Source organism: Schistosoma haematobium, chromosome ZW, assembly GCF_000699445.3.
Source record: "Schistosoma haematobium chromosome ZW, whole genome shotgun sequence".
In the NCBI taxonomy this organism is placed as follows: Eukaryota; Metazoa; Platyhelminthes; class Trematoda; order Strigeidida; family Schistosomatidae; genus Schistosoma; species Schistosoma haematobium.
Genome location: NC_067195.1, coordinates 24,947,477 through 24,975,275, shown reverse-complemented (window position 1 = coordinate 24,975,275; position 27,799 = coordinate 24,947,477). Strand labels below are relative to the sequence as shown.

The window sequence follows — 27,799 nt, the reverse complement described above, 5'->3', positions numbered from 1 at the left end:
TTTATCGAAATTTATCAAAGGGGCTAATTGTTTTAATCTTATTGCGTAGTAATCTTGGATACTACTTCACTGGAAAAGTCCCAAATCAGAACACGGTTAAACAGGAACGTAACTAAATACCAGATAAACGAGGTTGAATGGAAGTAGGAATCAATATAAGAAAAACCTTAGTATATTTATAATTTTTGCGCAGGAAGATTCTAGAGTCTTCTCCAAGTATCCGATAGGGCTGATTGGCTAAGAAATAGCTAATCTGTGTGTCCTAATACAACCCTGAACGGAACGTGATTTAATATAATCTATATCTCGCTAACATACTATTAAATATATAGTCCTTAAGCCCCAGAAAGCTGGCATACATTACCATAAAACCTTAGGCTTTCCAAATCTTATAAATTGTAAAAAGCACGGTTAAAACGGTTTACCTGCACGTCATTTCCGAAACCAGGGACCAGGAATCACTGACAGGATCATAACATTCTACACTAGAAAGACAACGACGAACTGTTCCATCATACCCACCAACAGCATACAATTTACCATCTAAAGCGCCGACTCCTACTGATGATCTCTGATATGTCATAGATGGAATAGGTCGCCAACTACCAGACCAAATATCCAAAACTTCGGCCGAATTAAGACCTGGTACGATTTTAAGGAGTTTAAAAACCGAAAACAAGACTATACATAAACACACATATTGAAATTAAGAAGGAATCTAGAGTTAGTTTTGCAAAAATTGCACAGTTTACTGTCGGCAGTAATGAATTAGTCAAGAATACTCTGATATGAGAAAAAAAAGTATCTATTATTAATTCTCAACAATAACTTAAGAATCCGAAAAGAAATATAAAAAGTTCAGTCAGTAAATTGTTAAATTCGTTTTAGATATTTAAGCCTAAACACTAAATTAAACATGAGTACATCAATTGCAGATTTCTTCTTACCGTTTCTACGTATAGGATGTTTACACATAACGAACTCATGAATTATTTACCTGATACCAAAAGTGTTGAAAATAGGATTTCAAAGAAAAGCGTAAATGGTATGGATTTTTCATCACAAATTCTAGGATGTTATTTCACTAAACAAAATATTGGAATTGAAACCGTGAAAAGACATAAAATGTATACCATAATATAATGGTTAGTGTGTTCCCAGAAAAATGCAAGAATACAGAACCAATCTATTAATGTCCACAGTGTGCTAACTTGATAACAGTATCACACTTAACCAGATGTAAAACGGAGGATCCAAGGTCTATTAATACTTAAATAAAAACAATGAACAGTCATCAAAATACAACATGAAGCTATTAAACTACAGTTATCATGTTCTCATAAAGTAAAACAAGCACTAGATTCATTTATGTGACGATGAATAAAGGAATCAACTCTAAAAAAGCTTGTAGCATTGTAATATTAGCAAACATTCCAGGGGAAAAGTTCAAATTTTTTATACACATGTGTTACAAATCATGGTAACAAATTCCGATGATCTTACCGACAGTCCCATCAAAACCGCCCACTGCATAGATTAAACCATTTAAAACAGCAACACCCAGAGTAGCGCGCCTACATTCCATATTCGGTCCAGAATGCCATGTGTTGCGTAAAAGATCGTACACTTCAACTGAACGCACACGTAAAGCGCCGTTAAACCCTCCAACCACATAAATCAACCCACCTAGAACAGCCACACCAGTACGGCAACGTCTACTTGGAAGATCAGATACAATCAAATTACAAATACTATCACTATTACAGTTAACATTAGGAATCACTGAATTGGCGCAGCTATTTGATGTAGATTGAGATGTTGATGGATTACACACAAGTTGACTGGTGGACGATGAAGAGTTATCCCTTTGCACAAAATCACTAGATAATGACGTCCAAGAACCTCCTTGAAACTCGAAGCATTCCACAGAACGAATAGCTTTAGGAGCTTGTCCACCAATAACAAGTAGAATCTAAGTGAGAGTGAAATAAAGAATGAAACTCTAGTCCGATAAAGAGATTTTTATTGTACGTTGTAATTAAGCAGGATGATGTCGGCGCAAACCTTACAAAACAATGTAAAGTATATCAAGAGAATTGTTGTGTTAGTAAAATATTTATATGAGTAAAGTTACTAAAGCAAGTTCTGTTGACAGTGACCGTTAAGTAAAACAATAAGTGAAATAAAAACATGAATTTAACATATGAAATCTACTTGACCTCGTGACCCTTTTAGAAACCAATAATGTAAAAGATAAGGAAATCATACAGGAAGATTATTTAAATTAAGAAAATAAAAAAACAATTACGAAACTGGTACAGGCGTTTGAATCGTTTAGTATTGGACGGATCAAGGATACATGTCATAAAATAAGTAGATGACAACTTTTTTTTAAAGACTAAACAACGAAGCTGGTATGATTGTCATATTCTACATATAGTGAAATGATTTATGGATGTGAAATTTATAGTTAAATTAGTTTGTTCGAACTTACTACAATACCACAAGTTTTAACTAAACCGAGCAGGAATGAGAAGTTAATGAATTCGATTTATTTGCCCATCCAGGATTTAGTTTTATGGTCAAGGTGAAAGAATTATAAGTTGGAGACAATCATCGTAGGGGTTAAATGAGGATTCAATTATGCATCGTTAATCTTCATCCGAAAAGTGAGACTCAAAAGCAATTATAAAAACATATAACTAATAAACTACTGATGATTCCAAATCAAACGTTGAATACCAAAAACCAAAGGTAGGTCGGGTCAAAGTTTTATAAAAACTTTTGTCATCACAGTGAAATCTCCATCGTTTCGCTGTCAGTTAAGCAAATTTTATATATCTATGTACAAGACTTCTGGAAACCACTTCATCAAAAACGGAATAACTCTATAGTTCATAAGATAAGCAGTGTTTAGATAACACGTTAAGAAATGAAGTTTTGGCACAATAAATTGACATGAATGTCAACGATTCCCCATAATCTGAATAACATTTGTTTTAAAAGCGCATCAAACTAAATTTAGTAAATGTTAAAGCAAACACATTTCTGAAAATCAAATTAAAAAACACAAATTATTTAAGTTGGCAAGAAAACATATACAAAATGCTAAGCGATTTCAAATATTATATTTTGAAAATACGTAGAGAAATCATCTAAACCAGAACGTTCTGATACGCCAGTTATAAACTCACTAAAATCAAGGTACTTACTTTCGGTAAACCAACAGGAGTACGCGGTTTTGTACGCTCAGAAGCCATACGCAATTTTTGATCCCATGGTAGTAAATGGTAGCTGAGAGCTTCAATTAAATAGTCTTTACACCATGGATTCACAGTCAGGAAATTATCTGATTGACTTAGGCGTACTAAATAATCTCGTGGAAGTAACGCGAATCGAACGTGTGAACAAAGATTTTGAGCTTCTTTTTGTCGTTTAGATGGGTTGTGTGCAATCCATCGAAGAACAGCTTCAAAAACTTGATCTTCAGAAACAGCTAATCTGTCACTAGAGATTAATTCTATGAGTTGATCTGAACTCAATTTTACAAATTCATCATCTTGTTTTAATAGTTCACTTGAACAGAAAATAAATGAAATGTATTCTATTAAGTTGCACAAAAAATGAGAAATGTGATAAGCTAAAATGATAAGTGTTTAATATACCACAAATTAGTTTAGTGTTAGAAAAAAGTTTAGCTCAGAAAGCACATTTTCATAAACTACTCCTTATCTTTTACAATCGATTATCATTTTATAGCTTTAAATTTTTTACAACATCCAGCCATACATGCAGGCAAGCAGAGTATAGTATTATTTCATTTCTCTGAAATAGCACAAGGTATGTTGTAGTAGATCAGTCTTATCTTTCTAATCGCACGCGGTGTTACAAACCGATGGAAACGTTATTCCTTCACATCTCATTACGTCGTTAACTGCCGTACTAGACTAGTACTATTTATGTGATCCATATGTAACGACTTCGCAAGGCAGTGAGATATTGAGTAGTATTAAACATGAATGAATCAGTGATGTAGTGCTTCATAGTTTATAATAGTTTTCTAGTTGATGCTAATCTATGATGAAAACTACTTCAAAAAATCCAACACCAGTTGATGAATTGAAAATAAGAGACAAATTAACAATAAGTAAATGTAATTACACAATGAAACAACTAAGTACTTTAATTTCCAAAAAAAACAAAGGAAAATTAAATTTACCCGAAATGTTGTTCTGTAAAGCGTCTAGTGAAATCAAGTAAATCTTGACAATTATGTAGATCAGCAAATCTTTGAATTCCTAAACAATTACTAGGATGCAATTGAAATTGAAGAAATTCACAACAAATATCACGAACAGCTGTTAACTGTAATAAATTAGCAGCCGGTAAAAGTGTTTGGACATTCTCTTCATTTACATTGATTTCTATGAAACATAGCGTATAGAATATAGATAAATTTCATGCATATGGATGATAATGTAAATGATAATCATCAAAGTGATGTAACAAATACAGCGTGGTGAATAATAGACATTTCAGAGGAAAAATAAATAATACTAGTAAGTCATTTAGATAGTCAGCCTATTGAAACAATACTATTTCGAATAATCTGACTATACAATAAAACTTACTAGACTTTGAGCACTCACATGGTCAAACTAAGCAATCGATCATTTAAGAAAAGTGGGGATATAACAAGGAAAAATAACATTACCTACATTTTCACATTTATTAGACGTATCGATAAATACCTATTATCCGAAAGGGGTTGTGGAGATCGTTGAATTTCATTGAAATCATGAACCAATCTATGTTAGACTACCATTGAAAACCTGGAAGCACTGAACGGCCGTTTCGTTCTAATATGGGACGCCTCGACAGTGCACATCTACGATCCTGCACGCAGGAATTAAATCCAATACCATTTAACCTCTAAATCACTGAGCCAACATCTGACGGTGTTATTGTCTGACTTCAATCAATCTATGACACTGCGCGATCATCTTCCTCTGTTTCACATGTGGGATTGTAGACGCTGTCCCCAAATGCCCTGGTACGGCCGAGAGTGGGGAGAGTCCGCTCTCCCTCTCGAAATACTCTCACACGGCCACGCATATACAGCCTCTGCCAGAGAAGTCCTACTCATTGCCTTCCCGTGGCGGGGGTGTTGTTTACGAAAATGAGAGGACGAAAAGCGAATATCCGGCGCTTTAACCGGATCCCAAACCAATGGTGCGCATGGGCACCAGTATCCTGCGGGAACAAATGGCGTATGAACCAATTGTCGGTCACCGGCTACCATGGGACTGCATCTCCTTACGATGTTCCACTGCCTTGTGGGTTAGACCTTTAGGTCAAAGGCTCGGGGTGTGGCCCCCTAAGATAACCACCTGCTTCAGTCTGGGCACCCGGGCAGTATCACAGCCCACACACAAATATGATGAACTCCCTATAATTATGGAAACTACTTTACTTGCTCCAACTAACAATCAAATGATTCAAATTATTATTATTATTATTTACCACATTATTCTCCCTCTTTTATATTTATACAACGGCTCGTCCTTGGTGAAAATTCGACTGTATCTAAACGTTCTCGAGTCACTGTCCGGTTGAAAATTGTATGTTACCACTGAATATGAGTTAGTGTGGCGCATATATATTGGCGCTTTCTTGTACCAATATTTATGTGTTCAAATAAATAAATAATAATAATAATAATTGTAGATGCGCACTGCTGAGAAGTCCAATAGTAAGACGAAACAGATGTCCAGCGCTTCCAGGTTTTCAATGGTAGTCTAACATTGGTCGGTTCATGATTTTAATTAAATATTTAATATATGAAGAGATAATTAGAAATGAAACAAAAGCGACTACTTCTCTCAATAACTTCAACCAGTCACACTACGATTTGTAAAATTAAAATTTCCTTGTACATCGATGCATTACTTCATTCGCATATATAAAATCTTAAATTCTATAACAAGAAGCAACCAGAATAGATTCATCGACGCGAATATAATGCTCTTCAAAAAAACTTACGGAGTAAAATGAACTACATCATCTAGACATAATAATCCATATTAAATATGTACTACCTATTATACCAAGAAAAATATGTCAAGTTTCTTAAATTATACATGACGATTAGTATCTATATTGACAACCGAATCCAAATATATGTTAAGAAATACTACATAGTGAAAAAAAGTAAGTGTCAAATCGTTTCTTGGGATATCGAGATAAAATGACATATGATATTTTGATGCCGTTTAACATTGGGAATATAGTTGTGGTGAAAATCAAACAAGTAGAATTAACTGAGAACAATAACCACATACCATTTGTATAAATAAAGTTGACAAGCTGAATGAGAGCCGAACTTTCTATCCCACGAAATTCCACACAGGGAGAACGAGCTTCAGTCATTGATCCAGTAAACATAGCATGAAAATACTGGGAACTGGCTGCCAATACATTTCGATGAGCAGGTACCTTCACTGAACCAGCTTGTAAGACCACATCACAAAATAAACCATGGCTACAAGACAATAAGAAGGGAATGAATTAGCAGAAAGGGTTACAAAAGACATGCAGGTGACCAGAATTCAGGCGTATTGGCCAAACATAAACAGTGACAAGAAATAAATCAACTTCTGCCCCTGTACTAGAAAGCAAATAAATAACCGAAGGTACTAACATTATTACCATTACTTACTTACGCCTGATACTCCCAATGGAGCATAGGCCGCCGATCAGCATTCTCCAACCCACTCTGTCCTGGGCCTTCTTTTCTAGTTCCATCCAATTCTTGTTAATTTTTCTCATGTCTATCTCCATTTCTCGGCGTAATGTGTTCTTTGGTCTTCCTCCTTTCGTTTGGCCTTGAGGATTCCATGTGAGGGCTTGTCTTGTAACGCAGTTGGGTGCTTTCCTCAATGTGTGCCCTATCCACTTCCAGGAATAATATTGTCCGACCGGCCATTTTTTTTTAAAAAAAATTTTCCAACCCCAAATTACAATATTTTTCATCCCGTGTTTCGTCCAATGAAATGGCTAGTTCCAAAAATTAGATTTAATTGGTTAGTTATGTCTTGAAAATTGTTATAAATTATCAGTACTTGTCGACGAAGCACAATCTCAATCGTCATTATGGAGCAGAGTAACGTGCCGAGTACGAGCGCTGGTGTTTCTCACGTAACGGAAATGGAGGAAGTCTTTTTGACTACCTTGTTTCTGGTTGCGTTTCCATCGGTTGAAGCGTTAAAGACCACTATCACAAATTTTGAAAGATCGACTTACAGTCATTATGTAGTGAGAGATTCGCATATTGGCAGAGATCAAAAATCCTACATTAAATTTGTGTGTTGGCGAAATGGGCGTATAAGATCTAGCGGTTCGTCACAACGTATTAGACGGAGGAGGTAATTTGGTAAATTGTTTTATAATTTTTTTTAATGAAGGGCTTCTATGAACACCCAATGTCCAGCATTTATGTTTTGTAAGATTATAGACGGCTATTGGACTGTTGTACGTGGGAATGTACATCACAATCACGAGTGCAATTCCCTGAGGTACCAGGGTAATTCATGGATGCGCAGGTTAACGGATGGGAGTTTGAAACTGTGAGACCGCTGCTGATTTCCGGTACCGCTGCATTCCACATCAGGAATTTTGCTTACCAATCTTATGGGAAATGTCTGACCGCTCAAGATGTCTGCAATATGCGGTACAAAGTGTTCTCACACGCGAACCTTCCTGGTACGGAATTTGCCAATTTATAATGTACACTATAGGTGTCCGGCCAATGGATCTGAAGTATTTCGCGTAGACAATTGTTAATAAACACCTGTATTTTCTGGATGATGGCTTTCGTAGTTCTCCAGGTTTCTGCCCCATATAGTAGAACTGTCTTGACATTTGAATTGAAAATCCTGACCTTGGTGTTGGTTGACAGTTGCTTTGAGTTCCAGATGTTCCTCAGTTGTAAATATGCTGCTCTTGCTTTGCCGATCCGCGCCTTCACATCTGCATCAGATCCACCCTGTTCGTCAATGATGCTGCCCAAATACGTAAAGGTTTTTACATCTCCCAAATCTTCTCCGTCAATTGTGATTGGATTGGTGCATTCTGTGTTGTATCGGAGAATTCTGCTTTTCCCTTTGTGTATATTGAGACCTATTGCTGCTGAGGCTGCTGCCACACTGTTCGTCTTCTCCTGCATCTGTTGTTGCGTTTGGGATAGAAGGGCCAGATCGTCTGCGAAGTCCAGATCATCCAACTGCATCTTAGATGTCCATTGTATCCCGCGCTTCCCTTCAGACGTTGACGTCTTCATGATCCAGTCGATCACCAGGAGAAAGAGAAAGGGTGAGAGTAGGCAACCTTGCCTAACACCGGTCTTCACTTCGAACGACTTTGTCGACTGTCCTCCATGCACATTTTTGCAGTGTAATCCATCATATGAGTTCTGTATGATATTGACTATCTTCTGAGGCATGCCGTAGTGTCGAAGAAGTTTCCATAGTGTTGTTCTGTCCACGCTATCAAATGCCTTTTCGTAGTCAATGAAGTTGATGTAGAGTGATGAATTCCATTCAGTTGATTGTTCCACAATGATCCGTAGAGTTGCGATTTGGTCTGTACACGATCTATCCTTACGGAATCCTGTCTGTTGGTCACGAAGTTGGGCGTCTACGCAGTCCTTCATTCTGTTTAACAATACCCTGTTGAAGACTTTTCCCGGTATTGAGAGAAGAGTGATGCCCCTGTAGTTATTACACTTGCTGAGATCGCCTTTCTTCGGTATTTTGATCAGGAGTCCTTCTTTCCAGTCTGTTGGTACTTGTTCCTCATCCTAAATCTTACTGAAGAGAATGTGAAGTATCCTTGCAGTTGCCGCTACGTCTGCTTTTAGTGCCTCTACCGGGATGTTGTCCGGTCCTGCTGCTTTGCCACTCTTGATTTGTCTGATGGCCATGCTGATTTCGTCAATTGTTGGTGGGCTAACATTGATTGGGAGGTCCGTGGGTGCTGCTTCGATGTTGGGTGGGTTCACTGGAGCTGGTCGATTCAAGAGTTCTTTGAAGTGTTCTACCCACCTGTTTTGTTGCTCTTCAATGTTGGTGATTACCTTGCCTTCTTTGCTTTTCACTGGTCGTTTCGGTTTGCGGCAATTTCCAGAGTTTCTTTGTCGTGTCATACAATTGTCTCATGTTTCCTTCTCTTGCAGCCTTTTCCGCAGCCGTTGCTAAATCTTCCACATATTTACGTTTGTCTGTTCTGATGCTCCTCTCCACCTGTTTGTTTACTTCTGTGTATTCAGCTTGTGCCTTGGCTTTTTCTGCTCTTGTTCGGCTGGTATTGATTGCTGCCTTCTTGTTCCTCCTTTCTTGAATCTTATCCAGTGTATCAACAGTGATCCATTCCTTGTGATGGTGCTTCTTGTGACCCAGGACCTCATGACATGTTGAAGTGATTGCCTCTTTGATCCCCTTCCAGTTGCTCTCCACAGTAGTTCCTTCTCCATTGAGTAGATCATGAAAGGCCTGGAACTTGTTGCTGAGGTCTAACATTATTACCATAGAGGAGCCAAAATGATTATGAACGCCGACACATGAATAAAATTGGATCCTCATAAATACACACTTTAAAAGATGGAAAATGTATTTAAAACTTTTATATTTAACAAAATGTTACATTCGACAGTGTTAAACTTTTTTAGGTTCATTTCGTAATGAATATTTGTTCAGCTGAAAACGCACCTGATAATTAAAAAGTAAGCTGAACGTATATCAGAGTGCAAATAAAACAAAAAAAAACAAGAAACTTAGATAATCCAGTTTTATGACGTAAAACTACCCCCAAAAATAAGTATCAAGAGAATTTCTTTTAAAAATGATTGATGTGCATTTTAAATGACGTAAGCAGTTACAGCATGAGCTAAGAATAAGGGAAATAAATGCGTTTTCTAAATAAATCTATTTGGCTCTTAGTGATATTCATTTACAAGAAGGGATTTCTTCGTGAAAAATTTATTCACACGTATGTATAATTGCAGTGATTTACAGAATAAATATACTGCGGGTTTGTGTGTAAGTTTATAACAGCTTGCGTTTAAATGAGACATCCCTATCAAATCAACTGATGTGTCTAAATGTTTATATATTTACCTTACTGCATGGGTTTGTAGAACCCAAGTCATAATCTGAAATCAACAATAAAAAAGAAACTTTGTACACACTATTACTTTATAATGCGAATAAATAAACAGAATTCAAATAAGGGAAACTCACCAACGAAGTTCATTAAGTTTAGCAAACGTCCTATATAGATGATCGCTACTTCTATGCGGTGACTTCGATACAAAACAAGAATTTTGATAAAAGTCATGATCGGCTTCAGGTTGATAACTCTAAAGAGATTAAATAAAAAATTGATTCACTAGAAGAGCCGTGAGTAACTACATATACAATAAAACAGATTAAGAACGTTACGATTATTTCCTAAATAAATTATCGATAGAGACCATCTCAAGTTGCTACATTAATAATGATGCACAGAGTTAATATGAGGAGAAACTTGAAAATAACAAAATTAAAGTCTGACATTCATGGTGATTACCTAGTTTCAACATAACAGATAATAAAGAAAACGATGTAAGCAAATATATATTCTTAGTAATTTCCCATCAGAATTTACAACTACAGGTAGATATATTAATCCAGAACAATTGCTGTAATTAGTGAAATTATATGGATCAGATGATACAAGTGGTGATAATATTTATAACCAATCCATCAAAGTGTGGATATACAGTTAATTACAAATTTGTATGTGCGTATGAGTTAAAGTAATAACAAAATGAGTGAATCATAAGTGTGAAAACGATTATCTAGAAGTTTGTGGAGGCTGTTACAATGAAAGTGGTGTTCGAGATACGTCAATCAACATTGAATACGAAAAGATTATATACCACGTTTTCCTTCAAAGATTTAATTGCTGAATAATTATTCAATTAAAATAATAAGGATTGCAATCAAAAGATTCTTTATATCTACACCATGCAATGTATTTATGACCCAATATACACTTTGGGTGCAAATAAAAAATATATCTTCAAGTCTAGCGATTGCTTTGTCCACTTACAATTTGTTCAAACAAGTTTTTTGGATGAAACGCTGGAACTACTTATATTTCAATCGCTAGAACTATTTCAAAGATAATTGTTACAAAAAATGTCTTCTATATACTTAGTGCCCAATTTTTATCAAACTATTCATTCAAATATTGAGCAGGCCCTGCAGGTTTACTCCTGAGATTTTTAAGGATGGTGGTTCAGTATTAGCAGTGAGATTAACTGAGGTCTTAGGTAGAATTTGGGAACTGGACGCAATCCCATCTGACTGGTCTCAATCACTGATTGTGCCAGTCTATAAGAAAGGACAATCACAGAGGAATCAGTTTGACTAATATAGTGTCTAAAATATTAGTTCCAATAATACTTCGACGCCTAACTAAAGCTCGTGAAGAGCAGATTAGAGAAAACCAGGCCGGTTTTCGACCTGGACGTGGTTGTATAGATCAGATATTCACACTACGTCAGGTTCTAGAACACAGACACTCGTTCAGACGCCCTACAATAGTAGTATTTCTCGACCTTAAGGTTGCATTCGACTCTGATGATCGTAAGGTTCTATGGCAGTGTTTGTCATTGAAAAGAGTACCAAAGAAGCACATTAACCCTGTAAAGGCTCTCTACTCGAACACAACTGGTCGAGTAAGAGCTTATGGCGAACTGTCATCAGAATTGTTTACCTCAAGTGGTGTTCGTAAGGGCTGTCCACTCTCCCCATTCTTGTTCAACTTTGTGGTCGACGTACTTTTAGAGATAACACTCTCCTCATCTAAGTTTCCAGGGGTTGAACTTGTACCGGGAGGTTCACTTGTTGACTTGGAATATGCTGATGACATAGTTTTATTTGGTGAAGACGCTGAAAAAATGCAGTCTTATGACCACTCTAAGCAACAATGCAAGCATGTTCGGCATGCGATTCTCTCCCTCGAAGTGCAAAATGTTGCTTCAGGATTGGGTTGCATTGACACCCGAACTAATGATAGGGAGTGAAGTAATTGAGCGTGTCGATCGCTTCACTTATCTTGGAAGTCTCATCAGCCCTTGTGGCCTGGTGTGTGACGAAATCTCAGCACGGATACAGAAGGCTCGACTAGCTTTTACCAACTTGCGCCATTTATGGAGTCTATCAACCAAAGGACGGGTTTAATGCGCAGCAGTTCGTTCCGTCCTACTTTATGGCAGTGAAACATGGCCGGTAAGAGTAGAGGATATCCGTAGGTTACTAGTATTTGATCATAGGTGTCTTCGAAACATTGCTCGTATATCCTGTGACCATCGAGTAAGTAACGCAGTTGTTAGGAAACGGGTACTAGGTAAGGATGGCAAATCAATTGATGACGTAATGAAACTTCATCAGTTGAGATGGCTGGGACGTGTTACGTATGCCCAACGACCAACTGCCCCGACGTGCGATGTTCAGTGGTATAGGAGTAGGTTGGAAGAAAGCCAGGGGCGGCCAGACCAAAACATGGCACAAGTCCAAGAAGTCACTGAAAAGTGGACTGAGTCATGTTGGTAGGTGTAGACTACCTGGTTGGGGACCGCGAGATGATAGCAACCGATGGTTAGAGACCCTGAATGACATGGCTCAAAATCGTTTGCAATGGCACAGGTGCATCCACTATTTGTGTTCTCCCAAATTTTAAATCTCCTGATTCCTCCTTGTCTCTTTTTTCTCTTCCCAAATTTATTTCACTGTATTATACTCTTTAAATAACATCTCCAAACACTAATTTTCCCGATTACTGCTTATACTCTTATTACCTCTACCACTACGGGATTTGAATCGGCCACTACATCACTGTGCTAATGTGGTGTGGCAACTCAAATTGATGTACGTATGTACGAAGTTCTACGTTGTTACTGACTGATTGACTGAGCAATATTCGTCTAAAATTAATTCTGTTCTAATTTCTTGTGTAGAAAAATAACTTGACCGAATAAAAAAGTATACAAATTCGAAAATCACATAAACAGGTGCAAAAATTAGCACTATTTCCACAATAATATTAGCAGTTAATGCATAAGTACTGCTAGACAGAAGAAACATAAATTCCTTAATTTTATTAACGTTGAAATTCTGCATATATATTAACACCAAGGCCCAAACACATTTAAAAAAAACTACCGAAATCGTTGAGTATTACAACCTGTGGTAAGAAACTACCACGGCGATTAATACCATTTACAGCAATAAATAATTTATTTACAAAACAGAACAGAAATATCCAAACCAATAATCAGATCGTCAGAGAATTTCAACATACCGAACTCGCTCCAGTTACACCTCTTCGATGGTCCAGATCTCCACGCTTGGGGAATTTCACAACACATTGTTTTGGAGTTGGTGGGATCCAGATACTTGTTAGATCAGTACTAGTAGCAGAAGCTGAGCAGTTACCATCTTGGTTGTCATTATCACAATCAGAATTCGTTGGTATTAATGAATTGGGAATGGGAGATAAGTTGTTTGTATGGGTGTTACCGGGATTGAGTGGTGGTTGTTCCTGAGGAGGTTCCTGTGAAGGGCTACTTGATGAAGGTAGTGAGTGTGAAAGTGGGATTTGCTCTGATGATCTGTTAGCTGGGAGAAAATTGTAATGAGTCGGACCCAATCTAACCGGAAGCTCAGCGAATTCATCATTTGAACAGTCACCTAAAGGTGATTCCTGTCTCTTTACTGATGTTTCAGCCTCGTCTGACACACTATCGTCAAATCGAAGTGAAGAGAATCTCAATAAACGAGACAGATGAGATTCACAAACAGAAGGATCAATGGATTGAGGATGTGAGTTGACTCCACTTATTGTGCGATATCGACCAAGAAGACTACTATTACTACTGCTACTGCTCAATAAGCCAGGAATACTATCACGATTTTGTGTGAAACGAGCCATTCGAAGCAAACGGCGCTGATGAGTGCTTCGAGGCGTTCCAACCACAGAAGTTCTGTTTGTGCTACCTAGACCAACGGAGCGGGTACTACCAGACAAACCAGCTCCAACTGTTTGGTGCGAACTCCCTAATGTGCGACCCGGGTAAGCATGGTTTATTACAGACACTTGTTGATTGGACTCGGTATTTAAAAAATTTGGTCCATACGGTGTATTCACGTGGTTTGAATTTTCACCGAACGGAGGTTGACTTCGACTGCGCCAAAACAAGTTACTAGGTAGACTAGTGGTAGTACTTATCTCATTGTCTAGGTTCACATTTTGAACGGGTGATTCTCGAGACGATCGACTGGATTCAGAACGCGAATTTTGATTGTCACTGGTATATGTTTCTGAATCGTAAAAGGACATAGAATTAATTTATACAATTTCCTGCCTTTGATAAACACTTAGCAAGCTGAAAACGAAATGGGAAATTTTTTTAATTATAACGAAACAAACGACAGATAAAAGGACTCATATAATACATTGAAACAATGTTTCTGGGATTCCCAGTGATTTATAAAAACTTAAAAAGCACTGTCGATGTCACTATACCTGTGAAAGAGTGAAAATCACTGACGAACAAAGAGATCAATATGTCATAAACGATAAATAAATAAAATTATGCAGCATATGATCTCTACAATACTGGCTTCTAAGTGTTATGTCCTTTACCACTTCCAACTTCTTTACAATGAACAGATATTTGAAAAAATTTAATGGCTATCACTAATAGTCAAAGACGAGTGATAAAAAAACGAAAATGATGAATAATGTCAAGAATTACTCAGTCAGAAAGTACTCTACTTTAGCATCATAGAGTTAACACACAGATGAAATTCCGACATTCTGACGATCGTCAGGAGAGCAATCACAAGCAAGGTTCTCATTATAAGCATCAATTATATGATTGAATATTCTTATTCGCGATTCCCGACTGCTTTCGACAAGAGGGTCGAACTCATAATAATTAGATTGGAATAAATTGTTCTGATCATAGCTAAAGGATTTAAGAATCGATATTTTCATAAGAATTAAGGACAGAGCCCTTTTCTTTTATTTAATCAAAATATTCAAGAGACTCAATGTACTTCTACTATTTTAAATTAAACAACAAGCAGTTCACAGGAAAACATACTAAATACCACATAAAAACAAGACCGTAATATCGAAAGTTTTATATTAATAAAAGAAAGATTAGATTCAAGAATATACAAGCAACACTGTGAACCTCTTTATATACAAATTCATTTTTCAGTAAAGATATTAAGAGATCGATTGTAACACTGAAAATTTATGATTTTGACAGTTTTTCTTATTCGTCAAATTCACCCCAGAGTGCATGGTCATAAACAACAGAGTTCATATTACGCATCAGATGGGATGTTGGTTCACTAGACTTATCGTCCTTTTTGGTAGATTTTGCAGCCAAAACAAATAGTCTGTCTAACACACAATTTGCGGACATGGCAGCTTGATAACGCCTTTTTTGACTGCTTTCAGTAGTTGTAGATCTAGTTTTATATAGTAGGGAAAGAAAGCAGTGTAAAATTTTAAAAAATATGGAATCGTCTCGAGTTAAAAATCAGCTTACACTTAAAATCACTTACTCAATATCAGAAACAGTCATCGTCATATATTGAGGTTCTGAATTTTATGAAGTTACAGTAACTCCGGTGCTTTTTTTTATTTTTTGGATAAAATAATGTACACTCACTGAATATTAATAACAAGGACAAAAGTAGCGTATGCTAATGGAACTAAGTAACTTAGTACAGATACATGTACTAAGTTTCAAGTCACATATTACGTGTGAGGGTTACTGATGTTACTCAGGCTGCCCTCACTGAATTGCGTGAGGAGTAAGCAACGAATACATTTTTCGGCTAGCTAGATATGGAGACTGTTGAGAGTATTTCAAGTTTAATATCTTGAGGGATGGACAATTCAATCGATGATAAATCCATACCAGTCTCGTTTCATACGACGTAAAAAATATGGTATTGGTAAATGAAAAGACCGATTAGTTAATACGTGATTTATAATTTTATGGTGCCTAATTTATGACTGTGACATATAAGTTGTCACGATAATTATATTCATTTATTAGATTTCTCAAAAGCACAGGGTATTTCATAAACTACAGTACGGAAAAGGAGAAATTAAATAAATTAGTTCACACGAAAAGACCAATCAATTGCAATCGCATCAAAGTATAAATTCTAATTTCAAAAATCCAGCACTTGACAACCGATTGAAAATATACATGATTACAATATACAATGAATCACTATGATTTGATATACTCTTTGGCTTTAGAGAAATACAAGGGCTGCTTCAACATACCGGGAATGCCACTTAATTGTAAACCGAGATGATGAACAATGGTTTCAAGGAAGATATAGATCGAAAGAACAATGTCATTTTCTTTTCCAAAACCTCGATGGTTCCTTAAAAAGATCTATTGTGAATAAAATATTTTTTACTAGTATGGAACATGACCGTCTCAACGATAATTATTTCTAATTAGTCTTCAGAATTATTATAGTAGTGTTTAGATACAGGAGGAGTGTGACCTAATGTACACAAAATTTATATGCTGCGATTGAGCTAATCACTTCTCGGCAGGCTTCAGTGATGTAGTAAGAACTCAGAGAATGAAACCAGAAAGGTTTACAGAGATAAACAGGTTCGATCACTGTGTCAGCGTAGAGGCTGTGCCATGAAATGCTTAAAATGAGTCTCACATGCATATGTTTATTCATTATTATTTGTCTCTAACACATAGGTTTTGATATTTCATGCATTTTATTCTCGTTTTTCATTACTTGTTTTCGAAACAAATTCTATATTTCTAGATTTTCCTACAACTACTGATACTACTGTTGTTTCGACACCTTTGATACTCACCTTACTAATTTCAATTCGTTGTGGTGATATCGTATACATTCGTCTCAGGTCTTACGTTGATTAGGACTGACTGAAAAACATATTATAAGCTACTTGTATATCGAAGAAAAGCAAACCATGAACTTCTAGATAATCAACTACAACTTCAGTAATACGCTCTTGCTTAATAATTTCATATATCATGCAAAAAAACTCACATATAAAAATTGGTCTCATTTATTCCATCACAAGTTGGATGATTTTCATCAGAACTATCATCTTCTTTGTCTACTGATCTCTCACGTTCATTCAACAAATCATCCGAATACAAATCGAACTCTTCCGGAGAGTATGGTTCAATGTCAAATTTATCCATATCGCCCTTTGTACTACTGTTTAAATCATTTGAATCAGATGGAGAAAAACTAATCCATAAGAAAGGATCAGGTGAGTCAACAGGCAGAAGAGATGGCGCTTTGTTTACATCATTATAAATGAAGGATAATTGTTGGATTTGATTGAAGAATAGTGAGTGAGGTAAAGTGTTGCTTAAAATTTCCTGCATACAGAAGAGAAAACCATAAAACGAGTTTTAATAGCTTTAAACCATTGCAAAATGCTGTAGACTGCTTGCGGTGCAGAAAGAGAATTATATTTTGTACAACAGGGCTACAGTAACAAGCGTAAAATTTCAGTATTACACCACAATTCACTTGACATCATAATTGAGTTACTATAAAATAAAGCATTTTAGTCTGTCTATACTTCTGAACTTTAAAAAGGAAAACCAGTGGCTTGATGGTTAAAGCATTAGAGGTTCTGGATTTCAATTTGGTCCCGCCTACTGTAGTTTGGTCACATGAGCAGAAGTGCTAGACGTTCGAGCATGTAAATCGATATCCCATAAGCCGGTTATATCGGTTCATAAATAGAAAATAATAACATCTGATAACGTCTCAAGACACTGTTACACTATCTCTAGAACTCCAACTAGGTACTCGCGAAGGACAAACAGATGCCATTCTTGTACGGCTCTCCTTCATACCACTACATCGTGTCATACACTGACCACCTCTCCAATTTTTCCAACCAGTCCCAGCATCGGCAAACAGTGCGCGATGTGAAGTTCGCCGAACCGATATTCGTAAGACGCCCGAGCCACCGAATTCGGTGTTTCAAGATGGCAACACTAATTGAAATATCGTCCCTGCACCCAAACACACGACGCCAAGCCTCTGCGTTACAAATAGTGTTGCCAGTACATTTCAACAGTCCTCTGGGGACAACGATGATCAAACACAAAGAGTCAGTTAAAAACCCCAACTCGGAGAGGCCAGGTCTTAAAAAGATAGGGCAGAACTGTTCTCACCGACGCGTCGTAGCTCCAACCGTTGACAGTCAGACTAACATCACAAAGGCGTCAAAGACGATCTAGGTTGGCATAACTCGCTCTGGCTTTCATCATACGTAAATTAATCTCACGCCAGCACATAAGCAACTACCCAGACACACGAACTGCCCGACTATTTCTACCTGCTCACCACCCAGGGTGAGTGTAGTTTTGGGGTCCTGCCGATCTTGTAAAAGTACTGTGCACTTAGGTGTAAAGCATATACCATACTTACGGACACGGATTAGGAGCCTATTGCATAGTTCGGGTATTGTCATAAAATATCATCCGCACACTCATGGTCCCAAAGTTTTTCCACAGGCAACAGATTCACATCACTATTACCTACATCCATCAGAACTGTTTCCAGATCGTCATCGATGGCAAAGTTAAAGAGGAATGGTGGGATTGGGCAACCCTACCTAGCCCCACTGCTTGAATGAGACAGTGGTGAGACGTGGTTGTATGCCCTCACTATCTGAAGTGGTTGTAGGGCTATCAAGCTGCAAATAAACGTCTCAGACACACCCTTCTTTAATGGACAATCCTAGAAAAGTCCTATCCAACGAATCGAAGGCAACCGTACTATCGAAAAACACTATTATGGTTGGTCTGTAATAAGTATGACAATGTTCTAACATTTGGCAGATAGTGAAGATATGACCAATCATCCTCGACCATAACGAAAACGAGCCTACTGCTCGCGAGTCAATCTTTCTCGAATTTTGGACAATCTATAAACTAAGACGGAAGCTAGTAGTTTGGACGCAATCGAAAGTAGACTTATCCCCCGATAGTTGTTACAGAAATGACGTGAACCCTTTTTAAAAATAGGAACAACTATTGACTCATTCCACAATGATGAAACACCCTCTAACCGCCGGACCTTTGTCAACAACGCAGTCAGTTCTTTAACCAGAATGCCTCCAACATCTTTAAAAAGGGCTGAAGGTAAGTCAGCCATATGGCCATGAGAATTTGTAGCGCTACTGGAGTTGGGGTTCCTTGAGGACTTCCGCCTCCTTAAGTGGATCAGTCGTCACATGCCATGGAAAGCAGGATAGGTTGATCGATGTTGCGGGGGGGGGCAGCATACTATCGTTCAAGACGTCGGTAGATGTTATTGATTAGCATCATGTTAGCTTCGCAAATTGCTTCACTCACACCAGATTTCTTGGTGCCAGTGACTAGGATGAGTTGCTTATAAGCGGGAAGTTTCGCGAAGCAGCAAGCAACTTTACTCGCCATTTTCATGTCGTCATGAAACTGCGGCCAATGCCCATCTATACTTTTCGGTGGCTGATAACTAACCTTGAACTTATCCTGATTTGATATTTGGCTGCAACCAATTTTCTGTAGTCATTCATTGAGGACGAAGAATTTGTTGGCCACTGAAGAGTAAGATAAGATTAGCGCAGATGAGAGCATGATTAGAGTCCAGATAAGTATTCCAAAAGGATTAACACTCCTGCACACAGTCACCTAAGTGACTCTCCTACGAGTATTTAAATCTCCAGCTAGCACTACAATATCTGCCGAATGCGCTTTCCTGAAGTCATTTGATTTCCTTTAGAATTCCTTCTTGATTGCATCGGGGCTGCGATCCGTCGGGACATAAGCAGAAGATAACGAAAAGACATCTTTTCTCATACCGATTTCTGTCTTTGATGGAGTTTTCTATCCTAACAGAGCATAATTGACTATCGATGGGGATCTAGTCGAATAATGCCGGCTCTGTTCCAGCGCTTATTAAGACACGAATTCTAGAAAAACCAAACGAAGATGCCACAGAGTTTCCGGACAGAAGCACGTACAAGTCTTTGGCAGTGATAAGTGGAGACGGAATGTGTAGTGCTTCACCAGAATCTTGAATACAGGTCTTGGATAGACAACAGACATTGATGTTGAGACTTTCTAAAGACATGACCAACTCTGTCTGTTGCCCGATCTGCATTAGTGTGCGAACGTTTAAGCAAGCCAATTTGAATGGCACATGTGGTTTCAGAAAGGTTAGTTCAGTATTCGTAGTCGGTGATATCACTCAACATTGAAACATTCAGTGACCTGAGATCCTTTATATAGGACAGGGTTTTAACCATAAGCAAGCTCCTGTATAAGTTGAAAAATAAAGTACACAAAATGAGAATTAAAAAGGAATAGATAATGATATAGAATATAACGGTAAAAAAAAGTATGTTACTAAATGATTGTGAATTCGATTTGTCTGAATGCGAACTGAAGTGAGAATAATTTTTCTATTTGCGTGAGGGCTGAGACACTGCCTTGGTGCCCAAACCGAAGCGGAAGGTTTTCTTAGGGGGCCACATCCAGAGCCTTTGATCTAAAGGTCTAATCCACAGGGCAGTGGATCAACGTTAGGAGATGCAGTACCATGGTAGCCGTTGACTAACAATAGGTTCATATTTGTAACCTGAAGGTGGAATTTGGCTCTGCTGATGGATTCTTTTGCCATGCCTGTTATTAAAAGGAGTACTGAATGAATACATTAACCTTGTACAGGCTATCAACCCGAATACTAATGGTGGAGTCAGAGCTCATGAAGAACTGTCATCAGAATTGATAAATCCAAGTGGTGTTCATCAGGGTTGTCCGTCTTACCCATTTTTATTTACTGTTATCATAAACATCCTCACCATCCTGTTTTTCTAGGGTTTGATCCACCAGGGGATTGACCTGTTGATTTAGAGTAAACACATGATATAATTTTGTTTGATCAAAGTGCCAAAAATCCAGTCTTCTGACTACCTTAAGCCACGATGAAAGCATATTTGGGATGTAATTCTTTCCCCCGAACGCAAAATGTTACTTCAGGATTGGCTTGCGTCAGAGCCTGAATTAGTGATAAAGAATAAAAGAGTTGAACGTATCAACTCCACTTATTTTTGGAGTCTCATCAATTCTGGCTTTTGCCAACTTGCGTCACTTGTGGTGTAGGCGAGACACTCGCCTGTCAATCAAGAGGCGAGTTTACTGCGTAGCAGTTTGCTTTGTTCAACTTCATGGGTGTGGAACATACCCATTAAGAATAGAGGATATTTGGTTACTAGAATTCGACCATAAATTTCTTTAAAGTATCGGCCGTGTATTTTGAAACCAGTGAGTAAGCAATGACTGAGTTAAGGACAGGGTACTACGTACTGATGGTAAATCAATCGGTGAGGTAGGAAATCATTATCAACTTAGGTAGTTGGGACATGTGTTAGTGTGTCTAACTACCATCTCCCTCGATGGAAGACGTTGCCTGATGTAGGATTCGGCTGAAACAGACTATTTTTCGGTAATCAATCCAAATACAAACAAGAACAATTAAAAGGATAGTTACAACACTCACCCGAAGACCAGCAGGAAATTTTAAAGTGGTCAAATTGAAACAGGCATGAAGCGATGGTTGCTTTTGTTGCTGGTGGAGAAAATACTGGCATATTAAATATTGCAATGTGATTGAGTAAGATTTTGCACGAATCAAACGAAAACCACTTCGTAACGTAGTTGAAGATACCATTGGATAATAATTATCACGTGGCAGACTACTCAGGTTTTAATCATTAAATGGATTATGTAAGAAAGCATACATAAATAAGAATGAGATATCCGATTGAGTGGATTACATGGGTTAGTGACACATATACAAGAATTATTAATTAATCCAGTTTTAATTAAGATCTTTTTTCCAATCAATAAGTAACATTTAAATGACATGTAACCACATACTGACTTTAAAAATGTAATGAGAATATCAAGACAGACTGAATAACAAGGAATACTGGTCACCCACTAGAAGTGATTTACCTTTCATTCAGAGGTAATGTAGAGATTAATTCCTCTCTATTTGACTCCAAAATACGTTATCCCGTTAACTCTATTTCAGCAGCCCAATTCCCATAATAGCACTATGAATTGACTCGAGAATTTTCAAAAGCGAGAACACTAGTTGTTGAGATGTTTAGTGTTACTAATTAATAACACCCACAGACATGAGAGAGGCAAGCGCACCGAAAAGTGAGTCAACGAGTAGAAATTCGAAGCACGTATACGTATTTTAAGACTTAATTAATATGTGGGTAAAGTTGTAAATTGTGTGTTAATAACCAATGGGAGAATAGATAAAGATTGTGGTGCAGACATGAGTCCAATTAGACTCACACATACTTTTACATGGTGGGTTAATTATCTAAATCACGGCAGGTAGGTAAAAAAATTTAATGGGCTTACTTATAGTACCACTACTAATCATACACTCAAATCGTTGTTTTAAAAAAAGACATACTTTGCGTGGTGTAGATTATTCTATTTGAAGGCTTATTCACTTTATTTTACTAACTCCATAACCCGCTGATGTAACCTAATGATTGTTAGTCTCATCAACAGGCCATTTGTCGATCACTAGGTTTTGCTATCACTACTACAGAAAATATTCCATCTTATGGATACAATGACATTAAATGTTTCTTTGGTGAATTTCATTTCTAATAAAGGAATAACAAGTTAAAGAATTTCTGAAGTCTTATTAATTCTAATTCAGGTAGATGTACTTGGAAAATAAAAGATCACCTGACTTCTGTAATTACTCCAACCTAAAGTCACACGATATATTGGTAGCTCCAATATCTTAATAATTTAGACAGCAATAGTACAAAAATACCCGAAGAAAGGTGTTATATGTAGATTTCAACAAGGTTATTAGAAATAATCTGTGGATATTTACTAATGGTGAAAAGACTAAATACAACTAGTATATTTGTCTAAATAGCTGCATTTTAATAAGGATTTAAACGGTTGAGTGCGTTTCATTCGCATAATCGGCATTCTCAGTAATACTTTCATCGAGGACAGATGGGAAATGCCATCCAGCACGTTTCTTTAGGACAGCATCCCACAGGGAAAGGTGCTTCTGGATAAGTGACGTCTGAAAAGGATATATATATTAAACATTTCTTCTTTCGGCAGCAGAACTTTGACAAAACATTATTCTCTTTTGATCAAATCATGCTTGTTTCGTTCATCTCACTATTCCTGACAATACTAGGATATTGATGATTTCCCGAACTCGACTTCCTGAAAGACTGCTAACCATTCCAGTCTATGAAAGTGATTGAAGAGCGAAACTTAGGCTGAATAATCAGGTCATAATTGCGCTGGCGTGAGCATGGTCTACAAAACCCACATTTTTCAAACGTTTATGTCTTAAATGACTTCTAACCATGTCCATTACTTTGTATACTATTTCCATTTTACTAGAAGAAACCTATTCTAAGGGTTACTACTTTTATTCTTCATACTAATTGATTGCCGATAATTCAGTATTGTGGACAGACTTTATTCTGTAGCATTGAGTCCCCAGTAATTGACTATTTGAATGAATTGTAGTAACTGTGGAATGACATGATACGCTAAAAACGTATCTTAAGCTTTGTTCAAGTTAAATACTAGGTACATGATTTTGGCCTTGGCTCTGAACCACAGATATTGCGTAAGGATTAATTGCACCACATAGTTACCCAAAAACAAGTTCAAACCTGGGACATGATTGTTGAGATTTGAATGTTTACATAACCGAAACACATGGAATCACAGACAAGTTCGTCTTCTGTATGCCATGAAAATATATATCGCACCTAATTTGACGTAACATTGAGACTTATGAACTCAGACTCAAATTGTCTTTCCCCTTCAACGTCCGTACATCGATGCAGATTACACAACAGTTAGTCGGTTGCCCTTAGAAAGTCTTGATATCACTGAGACCTGTATTCACAACTAGCGAGTGATTACGAATTCGGTCTTTATCCGTCAATTTGAAAAGCTTGTTTTATGTGCGCTTATTCACCGATCCTGTGGAATCTGAGTCTGATTTGGTTGGTGTTAGTGTTGCACTTAGAGTCATGAGGCTCTGCACACAAACACTTTAGCCACAGTGAAGGGATACAGCCACCTCTAATCATTCTATTCCAGAAAAGGGATTACAGGTTTCCCAATCTCATCAATTCTCGCCAACTCTATTGTTGATGATATTCTTGAAGCAGTTGTGATGGAAGTAGGTAGTGTTGGAGTATATCTGTTACCTGCAGAGACTTTTCGATCTGAAGTACTCGAGCGATATCGTCTTGTGCTGTGACAATCAAACTATGTATATCGCGTTTAATTAGTTGCCAATCAGTGACTGCAGGTATGGCACGTACTTCACACCTTCAAATGTAAATTACTCTTACAAGCCTGGCAAGAACTTGTGTATGCATAAACCCTTTGTAGATAGCCTTTAAAATTAGTCAAGATATTCTTATATCTCGGTAGTTAAGTGAGTCCTGGTGATGTCCCTATTGATGAGATCAGTCTACGTATAGTAAAAACCGAAGCGAGTTGTGACAATCTGGACAACTTTTGGAGCCATCCTGATTTAATGACAGTAAAAGGTAGGGTTTACAACATGCAAGTGACGATAGCTTTGCTTTATATCTGTGAAACCTGGCCTTTCCAAATTGAAAATGTTCAATGACTCTTTTTGTCCCATCATCGTTATCTCCGAAGAACTGCCGAAATCCATTGGCAACACCATATTATTAATTCTGAGGTTCGGTGATGTGAGTTTGGATGTAGTGACGATAACTCAAGTGGTTTCATTAAGTGGCTTCGATGTGTGTTAAAAATGTCATCCCAGCGATTTTCACAACGTACATTAATCGCCAATCCTGGAACGAAGTGAGCAGTCTATGAGGTGGTATAAGGATTTGTAAGAAAACTATAATTTCAATGGTTGAGATCATAAGCCAATTGAAGCCAGACCTCCATGGAAAACCTGTAAGCACTGGACGACCGTTTCGTCCTATTGTGGGTCCGAGTTCAAATCTCGCGAGGCGGGGTCGTGGATGCACACTGCTGAGGAGTCCTACAATAGGACGAAACGGCTGTCCAGTGCTTACAGGTTTTTCATGGTGGTCTAGCTTCAATTGACTCATGATCTCAACCATTGAAATTACTATAATATCCACAAAACCCTTCTGATAAGAAAACTATAAGACTGGAATCCGTTGGTCAGTCACGATCCCAAGATTTGGAACTTCTGGATGGTGAGACAGTAGCGGTTTTACTGCAGTTTTCTTATACAGTTTTAATAAATATAGAGGGATCTCCCTTAGCTCAAATTCCTCCCGGTTTATTTAACTGAACTTTTTTATCATATACTACACTAATTAGCTTACTTTTATTGATCTGTTTCAATTATATTCTCCTCCTTACTCTACCTCTTCACGACTTTATTTCCTTATTAGTGTGACGTATACCTATTTTGATGCCCAGTTGTGAGCATATTTATTAATTTTAAACGTATATATAGTCTATTTGTCTTCAATTTTAACAGACCGTTTGAAGGTTATGGAGTAAAAAATAAGATACATGGGTGTCACCTACGACACAAGTGACGCAAGTCGCCAAAGACCAAATGAGCTTTCGTCAGGTAAATCCATCAGTACCGATTAAATCTCAACGGCAAGTGCAGTGATCGATACACTCAACCACTTTACTCTCTATAGAAGCTTTGGGGTTAACGTATTTCGGTTCTGAAGCAACACTTTCCATCTAGAGGGATAAAAATCTATTCCAAACTACACTGTTGCTTAAGAACATTAGAAGACTACATTTTATCGGCGTCTGCAACAAATAGAACTGTCATTCTCATGTTCTATGTCGACAAGTAAACCTAATAGAAGACCAACCTATGCAGAGTTAGGTGAAGGGTCATATCTAGGAGGGTAATTTTGATGGAATTAGATAAAAAGAGTCGAGTGCAACACTGATGAACATTACTTTTCGTTAGGTTACAAGTAGACTGAAGTATTGAGAAAACTTACTTGAAACAAGCATTCGGATTCAATTGTCCATCAACGTAGAAGTAAAGCTTTAAATGCCACAAATCGAGAAGACAGCCAATTATACTACCCTTTTTGAAAGCGCAAGATCCCAAGGGATATGTTTGACCATCATGCATAAGTGCACCACGATAACTTAATCCCCACGAATCACAATCAATACCAAGTACCGAACGGAATTCTTGTGAATAATGATCTAGTTTTGCACATGTTCGACCGATTCCAACCATCTAATAAGTATGAAATGTAACACAAAACTTATTTCGAAGCACGTTTGCCAGATGACTAACACGTCCCCAAGCACTTTAATTAGTGAGAAACATAAAAGCATCATTATAATAAGAAACTTAAAACCACTCACATTTAATACCGTGCAAAGTACAAATGAACATTTCTTGACTTTTCAACTTAAAACTCGACGTCTTTTGATCTTTCAACACAGTGAACCGGGTAGCGATATCAAATTGAAGTAGCTACATAGGCTACACTTACTACGTTGTAAAGCCTTATGACCATGAAACCCGATTAGATTGTGCCACCTTTCACGGCAACTGCTTCAGATAAGCAGCTGAACTTAACAATAGTGCAGTGCACATATATTTGCTTGGTGTGAAACAGAAGCACCTGAAATTCTAAATCATATAGTGTGAAACCAAATATGCTATACATGTTCTATACACAAAGTAGGTAACTAAAGTATATTTGCGCTGCGGCAAAACCCTGTACGATTTGAAAATTAGCAAGACAAAAGCCCTCGAGCTGGGATTAAACCCTTACACTACCAACCGGTGGCGACAAACAGATTTAATATTCCTAAAAACGTACCACATCTGTTCCATAAAGTGGAGATACAACTTTAAGTTCCCAATAGTGAAGGCCATTCGTTAGTAGGGCAGTCCCACGTGCAACAGCTGTGCCCCAACTAATAGTCGGATGAAATGTAACAGTCTTATCATTTTCAGACAGCTGGAAGGACTGCAGTGGAGATTCCGGTTTACACCAACGCCATTCCAATGCTTAAAAATTTAAATATGATGTAATCCAGGCTCACGTTCATCAATACTTTCATTGCAACGACAAAGTAATATCCAACTTAGATCCTGAAACTTTGGAGAATCAGGATCGCAGAAAGCACATTTCTGAACAGTCAACATCAATAATACAAAACTAAACAGCTTTGTACATTTAAGCGCTCTTTCCAAAAACCTCGAAAAGGCTCTCTGGCTCACCTAAACAAAAACATTAAATGTTGGAGCACTTTGCTTTTATGAGTACTTCTTCAAAATATGGGATCCTTTTTGACCATTTCGCCAAAAAAAAACATTAAAAGTTCATACATGTAGTTTCTACATTTTTCCTTCATGTTACGCTCCTCAGTGACGTTTATTTTTGTATCTTTCTTGCTCCCGATCCAGTCAGACGTTTACAAAGAGGTTGTACCATAAATTTTCTGGAATCTTGGATTTCGTTTAGGTTATTCGTTCAGGCAATGCTACGAATTCGGATTGGGTTGTTTTGGACTTATACTGTTCCAGTCTACAACGCTATGATAATCCAAACATTT

At 37.5% G+C, this 27,799-nt stretch overlaps 2 protein-coding genes across 3 annotated transcripts in view; one reads left to right on the top strand and one right to left on the bottom strand.

Moving 5' to 3' along the window:
- The window catches only part of MS3_00003100 (uncharacterized protein), an 85,874-nt gene extending 81,773 nt beyond the window's left edge, over nucleotides 1-4,101 (top strand). Inside the window, exon 30 of the mRNA XM_051210799.1 lies at nucleotides 2,568-4,101. The gene's annotated coding sequence lies outside the window, so the exon portion shown is untranslated. The remainder of the gene's footprint in view (nucleotides 1-2,567) is intronic.
- KLHL2_1 (Kelch-like protein 2) overlaps nucleotides 1-27,445 on the bottom strand; it is a 32,379-nt gene extending 4,934 nt beyond the window's left edge. The window contains exons 1-8 of one of the 2 annotated variants that reach the window (XM_051210798.1): nucleotides 27,061-27,445; nucleotides 13,405-26,465; nucleotides 10,296-10,414; nucleotides 6,342-6,541; nucleotides 4,220-4,424; nucleotides 3,213-3,576; nucleotides 1,504-1,972; nucleotides 426-642 (exon numbers count right to left, since the gene is read on the bottom strand). In XM_051210798.1, coding sequence (XP_051070817.1) covers nucleotides 426-642; nucleotides 1,504-1,972; nucleotides 3,213-3,576; nucleotides 4,220-4,424; nucleotides 6,342-6,541; nucleotides 10,296-10,414; nucleotides 13,405-14,442 — 2,612 coding nt within the window. In that variant the 5' untranslated portion in view covers nucleotides 14,443-26,465; nucleotides 27,061-27,445. Of the gene's footprint in view, nucleotides 1-425; nucleotides 643-1,503; nucleotides 3,577-4,219; nucleotides 4,425-6,341; nucleotides 7,180-10,295; nucleotides 10,415-13,404; nucleotides 26,466-27,060 lie in introns of those variants that run through there. The other variant, XM_051210797.1, reaches the window with a different exon arrangement.
- Nucleotides 27,446-27,799: the final 354 nt, after the last annotated feature.